The sequence below is a fragment of the Scyliorhinus canicula genome, chromosome 7 (assembly GCF_902713615.1).
Source record: "Scyliorhinus canicula chromosome 7, sScyCan1.1, whole genome shotgun sequence".
Classification (NCBI taxonomy): Eukaryota; Metazoa; Chordata; class Chondrichthyes; order Carcharhiniformes; family Scyliorhinidae; genus Scyliorhinus; species Scyliorhinus canicula.
The window spans coordinates 49381782-49394446 of NC_052152.1; the positions used below are offsets into that span (position 1 = coordinate 49381782).

Below are 12665 nucleotides of genomic sequence, written 5' to 3' on the forward strand. Positions count from 1 at the left end.
TTCTACAAATTATTTTAGCACCAATGCTCTGTGGGTTGGGGAGCCACTTGGATAGCAAACCTTGAGTGGCAATTCTGGAAAAACCGAAGGAACTTGATAGTTTAGCATGAATATCACTGGGGGAAAATAAATAAAGCTTGAAATAGCGTTTCTGGCTGAGTTCTACCAAAATAGCACAGATTTAAATGATCAAAAGAAAATCTGCTCTGATACCTTCCAGCTTTGGTAATAATCATTTCGGTGCCAATATCATGAAATCTTTTCCACAGATCGACGCATTGCAATTCCATCTGAATCTCATCCATGGAGGAGGTTGGGAGAGATGTGGTGGAGTTGGGAGTGAGTTCTGTGGGAGAGCTGTATGAACAGGCTGTGTGCTGGGTAGGGCTCTCACCCTCTGCTCCCGGGCTCTGCTCCTGATCTGAGCTCAGCTGGGACTCTGCAAACGCAACATAAGAAATTTTATTAGATAATGGGGACAAAAGAATATAGGAAGAAAAATATTGGATATTAGACAAAAGTCAATCAGCACCATGTGCATTGCTTCATCATCCATGCTGGCAAAAAGGAATAATGGAGGATATTGGAGATTTGGTGCAAACCAGTATCCCTCCTCAGAGAATATAAACTCCTTGGCACCATTCTCTCCTTTATTATCTTGAATGCTTAAAAGGCTACTTTAACACAATTAAACAACTGAAAATGTGTTTCCTTATTGAAAGACAGGAAAAGTTCTATCTGGACTTTGAATCCCACCTCCCATTGTCACTATCTTGCCACAACCACACAAAGGTAAATGAATTGTGGAATTGTGGCATAAAGATACTGGGTGGGATTCTCCGCTTCCGTAGTCGTGTGTTTCTTGGCAGCGCGCCATTCGCTATACCTTTCATTTTTATTCTGTAAATTAAGGAGATCTACATTTTGTAACACACTAATTATTTGTATAAATGTTTATAATTGTGTAATCCTTTTATTATTTTATACTTTATTTTTATGTTAATAATCATCCATAACTATGTTGGGAATTAGAATTTCTTTAATTCTTTTTTATAAATGTAAAGTACCCAATTCATTTTTTTTTTCAATTAAGGGGCAATTTAGTGCGGCCAATCCACCTACACTGCACAGCTTTGGGTTGTGGGAGTGGGACCCATGCAGACACAGGGAGAATGTGCAAACTCCACATGGACAGTGACCCGGGGTCCTTGGCGCCCCTGAGACAGCAGTGCTAACCACTGCACAACCTTGCCATCCCTGCTATGAATTATAATTTTTTGTATCATCATCACAATTTGGCACCTGCTGGCATGGTGACATTTCATTGAACCAAATATTTACCTATCCAGCGGTTCTTGATAATTATTGCCTCTATTTAAGAGTTATGTACTTTTACTTTACCATCAATGGGAAAACACTCAGCCATCTTATCTCCAAAGCCTAGAACCCAGCCCCATTGTCTTGTTACATCACCCTCCTGCTTGATATGTTTCTTTGAATGCATCTTCAACCACCTCCCATAATTCCGCTCCTACTCTTGCTCTTTCCCCACTCCCAAATGTAAAGTGCTTTAATATGTTTAGCAAAGTTAAACTTGTCAACAAATGTGAGTTCTACTCTAAAGCTTTTTTTTTGTCAGATGAGGCATTTATTATTGACCTGAATATTTATTTATTCTATTTGTTCACTATCCATATTTTGTTCTCTTTTAGCACATACGACTGCGCATTAGACAAATAGCAAGTTTGACTTGAGCCTTGCCACACCATATTGATAGGTTGGAGATTTACACTGCTATTGATAACATCTTTGTGTCACATTGAAACAATTAACCCAGTGAATCACAATACTTCAGTTTCCTCCCACAGTCCAAAGATATGCGGGTTAGGTAGATTGGCGATGCCTAATTGCCCCTTAGAGTCCAAAGGTCGGGTGGAATTACAAGGTCAGGGCGGGGTATTGGGCCCAAGTAGGGTACTCTTTCAGAGGATCGGTGCAGACCTGATGGGCCAAATGGCCTCCATCTGCACTGTAGGGATTCTACGATTATATTTTTTGTATTAATTGTCAGACAGAATGTTGCTGTTCAGCGTATTCTAGTCTATCCTTCTCAGAGCCTTGCGAACTTTTGTAGAATGCTGTTCATTTTAAATTAGTAGCATCACCAAATTATTACGGAGTTGTTGAACAGATCTGCAGAGAAGTGAATTGGTGATGTAAGAATTTTATAATTGCAACTTCAGTCTATTTACACAAGAGACTTGTGCAGGTCCATTACCAGTTCTTTTTGATGTAAACCGTTCTTAAGATAGTTCCAGTGTAAGATATAAAAAGCTGTCTCATGTGTATGCCAGTTCTATATAAATCACAAAACTATTAACAAATTAACCGCAGCATAAATCCATTTGCCCAATTTGTATGTTACGCTTAATATGAATCAATTATCCCCCACTGCCTCTGTGAACATAAGCAGTTCTGTTTTCCTCATGGTTTAGATTGCAATACCTCTACTGAGTACATAAATTGATTTAAGCTTAATTTAAATGTTAATCTCAAGATAAATGCAAATTTAATGATTAAACACAAATTTCAAGTTGTTAATTAACCATCTGTTTACACGACAGCTATTACAGGTATTGTATCATAAACATTTATCACATTTTAGAACAGGTACATGCAATGTGCTTAATAATTAGGGAGTTGGCAGAAGACGCAATAGCACCATGAGGAGGAACATTTTTATGCAGTGAGTGGTTAGAATCTGGAGTGCCAGCGAGTGTGGAGGTCTTGAAAAAGAATTGACCACTTATTTGAAGAAAGAACATTTGCAAGGCTATGGGGAAAGGTGGGAGGGGAACTAGGGGAGTTGTTCTTGCAGAAAGCTGGCATGGACATGATGGGCTGAATGGTCTCTTTCTGTACTCTAACCATACTATAATTTTATTCTATGCTTACTTAAGTATTTAACAACAGACTTCTTTAATAACAGAGGTGATGAAAATATACAGGTATGAGGGGCAAGATCTATCGGCCCCGTTATGCCCGAAAGGCAACGCAGAGCAACGTAGCCGGTAGATGCCAGGAGATCCATCTTCCGGGATCTACCCATTTCGCCATGCCTTGCGAGATATAACATCATCTCGCTGGATGTCGCAATGTGAATCCTGTCCATTATGAGGGGGTGGATTTCAGTTTTTAGAAAATCTGCAGCCACTCTCACTCTAATATGCATTCCCATGATCTACCCAAGGCATTGGAATCTAACCCCATTGCCTTGCAGTCCTTATCATAGAATTTACAGTGCAGAAGGAGGCCATTCGGCCCATCGAGTCTGCACCGGCTCTTGGAAAGAGCACCCTACCCAAAGTCAACACCTCCACCCTATCCCCATAACCCAGTAACCCCATCCAACACTAAGGGCAATTTTGGACACTAAGGGCAATTTATCATGGCAAATCTACCTAACCTGCACATCTTTGGACTGTGGGAGGAAACCGGAGCACCCGGAGGAAACCCACGCACACACGGGGAGGATGTGCAGACTCCACACAGACAGTGACCCAAGCTGGAATCAAACCTGGGACCCTGGAGCTGTGAAGAAACTGTGCTATCCACAATGCTACCGTGCTGCCTTGGGTGAGTTCTATTCAGTGCTGGTCTTTAGGGACCAGATGGAAAGGCACTTGGGGGGTCTCCCAAGGGATCGGAGGCCCCAGGTGCTTGCCTCAGGGCAGATTGGTACCATGGCACTACTGGTGCCACCTGGGTGCCAGCCTGACACTGCCACTACCCAGGTGGCACCAGCTGTTGGCAAGGGCACTTCCAGGTTGCAGGCTGGTACTGCCAAGGTGGCTGACAGTTTAGCCATGCTGGGGATCAGGACTACGGTGCCTGGTGTGGGGGGGGGGGGGGGGGGGGGTCTGAGGACCCCCTTATTGGTGAGCTGGGGCTTGGGGGGTTGGATGAGAGATCAGGGTGCCATAATTAAATGGCGTCCCAATCTATTTCAGTGCTCCTCAGTGCAGAATACAGGACTAAGTGAGACCGCGACTGTGTGTTCCCCACTGAAGCTTCCAGGCTACCTGAACGACTGTTCGATAACGTGGTATTTCTCAGTGTTCTGAGTCCCTGAAAACACCCGGCTAATCGTGCACGCTTTGGAATACTGTTCTCATTCAGGTAGATCGGGAACGAGATGTTTAACAATTACCAAGACAAACCAATGAATTGCTTATTGTTTATACACTTTGGGGAAGAATATTAACTTCTACTATCATGTTAACCACCTGCTGTGCAGTGTCTTTTTTCACTCGTAAATACATTAATCTTTGAAGTATTGGATTTGAAAATAACCTTCTTTAAAAAAAATGTTTATGGAAAAATGGTCCAAAACTTCAAAAACATGACAGAAGTAGTTACCGTGCCTTAAGCTTATCTAAACAGAAAGAAAAAGACTGGTACAAAATCAGAAATAAAATCTGTCTGTTGAATTTACCTTATAGAAAGGTATTCAAAATCCTCCATATCCACCAATCACTGTGACAGAAGACATGATGCCATTCACAATGACCCTCCAGATTCTTGCAGGGCAGCACTGATCTGTCAGTTACCACGGGTGGGATTCTGTGATCCTGAGGCTAAGTGTTGATGCCGTCAGAAACGCCATCGTGTTTCTCGACGGCGTCAACACGGCCTCAGGATCAGCAATTCTGGCCCCTACAGAGGGCCAGCACGGCACTGGAGCGGTTCACTGGAGCTGCTGATCCCGGCGTCAACTGGGCACCGCGGGGACCACGCATGCGCAGTGGTACCGGCGCCAGCGCACGCATGCGCAGTGGCTCCCTTCAACGCGCCTGCCCCGACGCAACATGGCACTGGGCTACAGGGGCCAGCGCGGAAGAAAAGAGGCCCCCAGCCCGAGAGGCCGGCCCGCCGATTGGTGGGCCCCGATTGTGGGCCAGGCCACATCAGAGGCCCCCACTCCCCCCCCCCCCCACCCCCCACAGGCCGCCCCTCGCCCCTTCCACACCGAGTTCCCGCCGGCAGAGAGCAGGTGTGGGCGCCGCCGGCGGGACTTGGCTTATTTACGACAGCCACTCGGCCCGTTCGGGCCGAGAATCGGCGGGGGGTGTCGCGTAGAGCGGCCCCCGACCGGTGCCGCACCAACCACGCCGGGGCCAATGGCACCGATTCTCTGCTCTGTGGAGAATTGGGTGCCGGTGTCGGGGTGGCGTGGCGCGATTTGCGCCTGTCGCAGGGATTCTCCGCCCCGGCCTTGGGCTGAGAGAATCACGCCCCTTCATCTCAGTGGCCCTGTTGTGGTTAATAGTGGACCAGTTTTTTTAAGCTTCTAAGCTCCATTTAACTAAAGTTAATCATACTTTTAGGCAAAATAGCTTCGGAAAACTTAAAATTCTCATACAGAGTGAATGTAGAATGTACAGCTGAATGTATCGTTAGACTGCCAAGAACATTTATGCTTGGATCAGGGTTTTTGTAAATTGCAGATTAAAAGTAGCCAATTGGCAGAGTATTTACACCACAGCCTAATAAATAATTCAATCAATCTTAACAACACTAACAGAAAATACTTAACAAAAATACATTTTGCACTGAGGTAATTGTATTTCTGAAGCATGTTGATACGTCGCAGTAAAACATCTGTACCTATAATTTATGTGCATATCTATAACAGCAATTATAGTTATAGCTATGATTAGTGAATTTGAATGTTAAAATCCAGACGATGGATAAGACTCAAGGAAAAGTTGTGTTTCTAAACACAGTGAAATATAGACTTGCATTTATATAGCAACTTTCATAAGCTCAGGACGTCTCAAAGTGCTTTATAGCCAACAATGCAGCCATTGTTGTAGTACAGGATATATGGCAGTCAATGTGTGCTCTCACAAACAGCAGGGCTAAAATGACCAGATAATCTGTCACTCGTAATGGTGATTAAGGGATAACTATCGACCAGGACACCAGGGATGACTGCTCAGAGCTGCTCTTCAAAATTGCACGATAAGTTCTTTAAAGGCCACCTGAGTTAGCAGACCAGACTAGACTGGAGAGGGGCTATGAACCCACAACACCCTAACTCAGGGGCAAGAATGCCACCAAGTCCCAATCACTGATGGCTTCAATGAGAAATCTTATATAACGGGAACCACCTGAAATAATTTTGTGAGTTTGAATTCTCTGAATGGATTAGCAGTTTAGATATCTGTGGACTGGACCACATTTTGTCAGAATTTCAAATAAAATTCTGCAATTTCAAATGCTGAGCCACAGTGGCTCTCAGTGCATTTTGGAACTATTGCAATCGGGATTCATAAATAGGGTACAATGCAAAGTTACATTTGTAGAAAATGTTAGATAGACAACAGGTTGAATCTGATATACGCTTCACAGAAAGTATAGAGAGTATGGCTGTGATTCAGCAGACAGAAGTTAAAGTCCGCTGTTGGGCACATTTAACAGGGTATCTTTTGGCAGCTGCGCCGAGACATATCCCACTATCCAACAGCATTTTTCCGCTTTTATTTGGCAGCACTTAAATGCTGCTCGCAGATCGGGGTGCCATTTTGGCTGGCATCTCTGCTTTTTCCTCCCTATCCCCTTTCAGCACCCCTCCCCCACTCTATCTTATTGACTCCCCCCACATCCCTCATCCAAGTGGCAAGGTTCCCCTGGCCTGACCTCTGGCACTGCCAACCTGGCACCGAGATACCCTGGCACTGCCAACCTGTCACCATGGCAGTACCCCTAGCACCCTGGCAGTGCCACCAAGGTACCATGGCGCTGACAGGGTGGAACTTCCAGGGTGTCTGGGTGGCACTACCAGAGTACCAGGCTGGCAGTGCCAAGGTGCCCAGGTGACAGGGGGAGTGCCAGGGTAAAATATTGCTCTATCCCTGACCACCCAGGGGTCTCCAATAACCTGGGAGATCCCCAGGTGCTGAATGTGAAATGATATGTTAGCGTTAAATAGAATTAGATGTGGAGCGGTACGCTAGGATTCTGTACTGTACTAGAATAATATACTTGAAGTTGCTTTCTATTATCTTGTCTTTGATTAACTGTGATGTAGGAACTGAAAACACATGACTTATGCATTTAGGACCTGTGTTACTGTACTACTTTAAAATTTTTGTTACACGTTTACCTTAACATGTTGCTTTAACTATAAGGCAAAGCAGTAACCATTTAATGATGGAGAAATTTAACTTTAAAAAAATTACTGACTACATCATATATAGAATATCAAACATCTGGCAGATTGAAAATAGTAAATAGGAATGGCAATCCTATTGGGATTTGTAAAATGCCTAAGGCTCTCTCGCTGTTGATCAGATTCTCAGAAATACTCAATTGAATTACAACTTTATAACTCATTGTAATTCACCTATTGCTCCACATGCATCTGATCCATCCATGTATACTGTCAATACGTGTAACTTTCCACTTTAAAAGTACACGTCGTGAAATAGATTAATCCACTTGGGTTTAGATGTAGATTCAAGATAAGGCACTGTGGAGTGGCACACATGCTCATGGGGTATAAACATCCAATGGATTAAAGCAAGAAAAAAAACAAAGAGGGCTGTTACCTACACAAAAAGAAGATTGCCAACATTACTTGTTCTCACTGTACATCAGTTAAACCAACTTGATATTGGATAAATTAATCAAATGTTACAAATAAATAAGACAGAATATATATTAAATCACTTGACTGCATTAGCTTTCTTAAACTGAGTAACAATTTGCATCGACTGAGAAAGCATTACAGTTGAACGTTGTAACTGGTTTAAGTCACAGATTTCTGCAACAAAGGCTTCCTAGTCCAAATCCCTCTGATACAGAAAAATACTTCGCAATTTCATCAATTCTCATTCCAGCTGCCAGGTGGGAAGCAAAGAAGCTTGCCTTTAGGGCAAAAAAAATGATGGAAGTTCTGTTCACATTTCAAATATTTAACAATCATCTTTGGGTTGAACAACAGTGTGACCCCAGGATGTCATGGAAGCAATTTCCAATGTGAACAATACTTTGCCTAAGGACATTGAGCAAATGTCAACTAAATTAACCAAGATCGAAACTTAGCAAGCAACATTTGACTTGTGAGATCTGTATTTGCCTCCATTTTGAATATGACATCTCTATATTCTGTCCCTATTATAGAAGTTGAAAGCATCTATCAATCCATTTCGTATTACTTGCAAATGGGACAGAGAGATTAAAATGAAGATAAGTACTTTAAAGTATCTTTTTAAATGTTAAAATGTCAGAAATGTACTTGGACACCTTTTGATGAGCAAACAAGCTTAATGTTTCTATTATGACTTTTTCCCACAATTTTTCAAGCCTTTTCTCTCATCCTTTCCTGAATGCAACAAGTTAGCCTTGGAAGAGTTCCACAAGTATCTACTGCTCTCTAGTACTTTGCTAAAGTGGACATTTTCATGAATGAATCTAACTAGTGAATGGCTTTTGAATAATGGATTGTTGGAGGCATTGTATCTAAGCCTTGTGTGTCCCTAACATCAACAAACATGCTCCTTTCATTGGATGATGTTGAGGAGCAAAAGCGATTGCTGATTTTCCTTCTTTCAGTCATGGGTCAATGGATATAATTAATTACTAGGCTATTGGTTTCTGTGATTTTTCTCTCCTCTGAATGGATTATTCTAGCATCAATTTATTTGCTCAATATACAGCGTATATTTCATTGTACAAAGAGAATTCATGTGTGTGTTATACATGTCAATGATAATTTCTCCACATGGTTGGTGTAGCCATTTCATACAGTATAATAAGTATGTGACAATGTACAGTCAAACAGAGAAGACTAATGTTGTCACCTATTGTTAAAATATAATGTATGGAATAAATTAAGTAACTCCTGAAAATCAGGTACGCCATGCAGCTTGGAAGTAAATAAAGTGTTTATTTTTCATTTATTTTATTTTCAAACTCAATTGCAGTCGTAGAAAGGCATTGCACCCATTTTGATTTCTGTCTATCAAAAAAAACGACATGTGTGAACACTTATACTGGAAATTCCATCTGGCAGAAGTAACATTTGAAGGGAAAAAAAGGACAAAAAAAATCAGAAATGTGATTTTAATAAAAATTCCTGTTTCGCTATTCTTCACATTAATCATAGGGGGCAAGGATGTCTTTTTAAATTGCACTACCACCTGCATTCTGCCTCATTTCCAGCTCTTTCATAGAGATTTTAATTTTATTGGATCTTGTGCTTAAAATATGTAGCCATCCAGCCCAAAATCTTAGCAAACAAGAACATCTAAACTCTTTGTTATGTTTCTAATTCTTTGTAAATAAACTTCAGATAAATATTATGTGTGTTGTACATTTGGGTGCTGCGTAACTCAAAAGAATTTTACATTTCAAGTAACGTCATTCTTAAAATGTACTCAGACTACATAGATGTATTTACAATTACGACGTATGTTCTAAGTATATTAGGTATTGCGAATGTTGGAAATAAGTCTGATTCATGATTGATATGTTTTAGAATATAACTTTTAGTTTTAGGAAAAAACTTTTAGGTTGGAGATTATATGTTAAATGTAAGATAAATAGAAAAGCTTGGTAAGAAACTGATTTTTTTTAAAAACCTGAAGTCAATACAATTCAAACAAGCTTAGGATTAATCACATTTAAAAGGTAACTTGTGTTTATCTTGCCATCCAAAGTTGATTGTGAATAAAAGCCTAAAAATTGGGTGACCCATTTCTGGATCTCTTGGTAGAGGCAGGTTGTCTATTGTTCTGTCCAAGTAATTCAGGGAAAGAGTGTTGTAATACCCCATTGAATAAAAGAGCTGTGTTGAAGGCAAAATGATTATTTTGCATTTCAGTATGAAAAATCCCAAAACATACCATGTTGCCATAGAGATATTGATTCAGGGTGGCCCTTGGTTAAAAGGTTCTTTTGTTTAATTTATCCCTGTGTGTTTGCTGATAGAAGCAAGCAATTCAGCTTATGATCAGACAGAGGCAGATGCAGATTGTGCAGGCTGCAACTCACTGCAAGGGGAGAGATGAAGGGAGTTAATGTTTGTCAGCCCTTAAGTAGAGAAAATACTAACTTCATTGTGTAGGCCTCTATCTAAATTTGGATGGCGTGAGGGAAAAGCAGCTGGAAGATTTGCTTTAGCTTGCAGCTTATGGAAGAAATCGACAGAGATCCTCCCAGAGCCTGGTAGCAGAAAGCAGTCAGTGGAGTTAGCTTGGGAAGGCAGTTGGGTATGTGCTGGCAACTTGATCAAGGAGCTGGGCCATCAACCATCCTGAGCTCTGTAAACAAAGGGTGGTGGGCCATGTAAACAAAAAGCCAATGGAAAGACCCTGGAGAACCTTACCTCGCATGACAGCTGGAACTCTGAGGAGAATTAAATTGAATTCCAGAGAGCTGTGGGCTGCTGCCAGGAAAAGTGAATGAACTTTCAAGATTTTGTAATATAACGGGACACTTGGGGGGGAGGGGGGGGGGGGGCATTAAAAAGTAGACCTGAGTTTCTAGCATAGGTCTTTATAAACAATATTGTTAAGTATATGGAGTTTGCTTTATTTAAGGTTTCTTTATATACAATAAATGTATTTTTGTCAAAAAATTAAAAATCTTGTGATGTAGTCTATTGGTTACTCACATGGTGCTCAGATTTCACTTTAAATATTAACACCCCATAAACAGAATGTAACATTAAAATAAATTACATAAATTCCATATATCACATGCTGCAGCATAGCACCGCAACAATATTGAAAAACTATCTTCAAATCTGTTTTTTAAATCAAGATGCTTATACACTGAGTAAGAGCACTTGGTCTCTGTAGTATTTACTTTAATAAATAGGGATGGTCTCAGATTTAGTTCCTGCACCACACTGTAGTAAGCAAAACTGGTGGGAGTGGCATTGCATTTGCCCTGGGATAAAGAGGTGAAAAAAACCAACAAAAGATTCACTCATAATTGTTATCTTGTCACCTGTGCTGCAACAAGAAGATAGGGCAGAAATAGGTCTGGTTGTGATATTCCCGAGGTTACCTGTTTTTGCTCTTAGTTACCCTGAAATGTTTATAGTGCACAACCTTTTTGAACTGCTAAGAGCGATTTGACACTAATGACTTGCTAAGTCACTTCAGAAGGGAATTAGGAGTTAACTGGATTGGAGCCAAATATAGGTTTGACTAAGGACATCAGGTTTCCCTCCCTAAAGGAGGTTAGTGAATCACTTGAGTTTTTATAAAAATCCGACAGCTTGATGGTCAGATTTTTAAAAACTAAATTAACAATTTCAAACTGCTGTGGTGGAATGTGGTTTGTGGTTTGCAGATGACACAAAGATTGGTGGAGTAGCAGATGGTGAAGGGGACTGTCAGAGAATACAGCAAAATATAGATAGATTAGAGAGTTGGGCAGAGAAATGGCAGATGGAGTTCAATCCGGGCAAATGCGAGGTGATGCATTTTGGAAGATCCAATTCAAGAGCGAACTATATGGTAAATGAAAAAGCCCTGGGGAAAATTGATGTACAGAGAGGTCTGGGTGTTCAGGTCCATTGTACCCTGAAGGTGGCTGCGCAGGTCGATAGAGTGGTCAAGAAGGCATACGGCATGCTTTCTTTCATCGGAAGGGGTATTGAGTACAAGAGTTGGCAGGTCATGTTACAGTTGTATAAGACTTTAGTTCGGCCACATTTGGAATACTGCGTACAGTTCTGGTCGCCACATTACCAAAGGATGTGGATGCTTTGGAGAGGGTGCAGTGGAGGTTCACCAGGATGTTGCCTGGTATGGGGGTCACTAGCTATGAAGAGAGGTTGAGTAGATTAGGATTATTTTCATTAGAAAGACGGAGGTTGAGGGGGGACCTCATTGAGGTCTACAAAATCATGAGAGGTATAGACAGGGTGGATAGCAAGAAGCTTTTTCCCAGAGTGGGGGACTCAATTACTAGGGGTCACGAGTTCAAGGTGAGAGGGGAAAAGTTTAAGGGAGATATGCGTGGAAAGTTCTTTACGCAGAGGGTGGTGGGTGCCTGGAACGCATTGACGGCGGAGGTGGTATAGGCGGGCACGATAGCGTCATTTAAGATGTATCTAGACAGATACATGAATGGGCAGGGAGCAGAGGGATACAGATCCTTAGAAAATAGGCGACAGTTTTAGATAGAGGATCTGGATCGGCGCAGGCTTGGAGGACCGAAGGGCCTGTTCCTGTGCTGTAATTTTTCTTTGTTCTTTGTTCTCTTTGAATTTGCAACCATGAAACTGAATTTTGTTGCGTCTGTGGTGGTCCCCATTAACAGACCAGGAAGCTGTGGGCAATCTCACCGTAGCCTTTTGGGAGGGGGGAGGGGAGGGGGGGATCCCAGGTTGGATTCTATGCCAATGGAGCAGCTAATGAGGTGCTATTGGGACAAATGGAACTAATTTAAAAGGTAATAAAACACCAAAGTAATGCACAGGCTTTGAGAAGCGCCACTCCAAGAGGCAGCTTGGAGGTGCTCCTGTCGGAAGTGCTACAGAGTAAGCTGGATATTTTGAAATGGAAGGGCACCCTGCAGTCAAGGATACTGGCATGAAGTTCTAGGTAGGTGTGGTAGGTAGAGTGGATCATGCCTCATCTATG

General features: G+C 41.9%; 1 protein-coding gene across 2 annotated transcripts in view; it reads right to left on the minus strand.

The window, feature by feature from the left end:
* tbx15 (T-box transcription factor 15) overlaps positions 1-12665 on the minus strand; it is a 106427-nt gene that overhangs the window by 65376 nt on the left and 28386 nt on the right. The window contains exon 2 of one of the 2 annotated variants that reach the window (XM_038801965.1): positions 214-439. The exons of the other annotated variant lie outside the window; for it this stretch is intronic. Within the exon in view, the coding sequence (XP_038657893.1) occupies positions 214-439 (226 nt within the window). The remainder of the gene's footprint in view (positions 1-213; positions 440-12665) is intronic. 2 annotated transcript variants of the gene reach the window in all.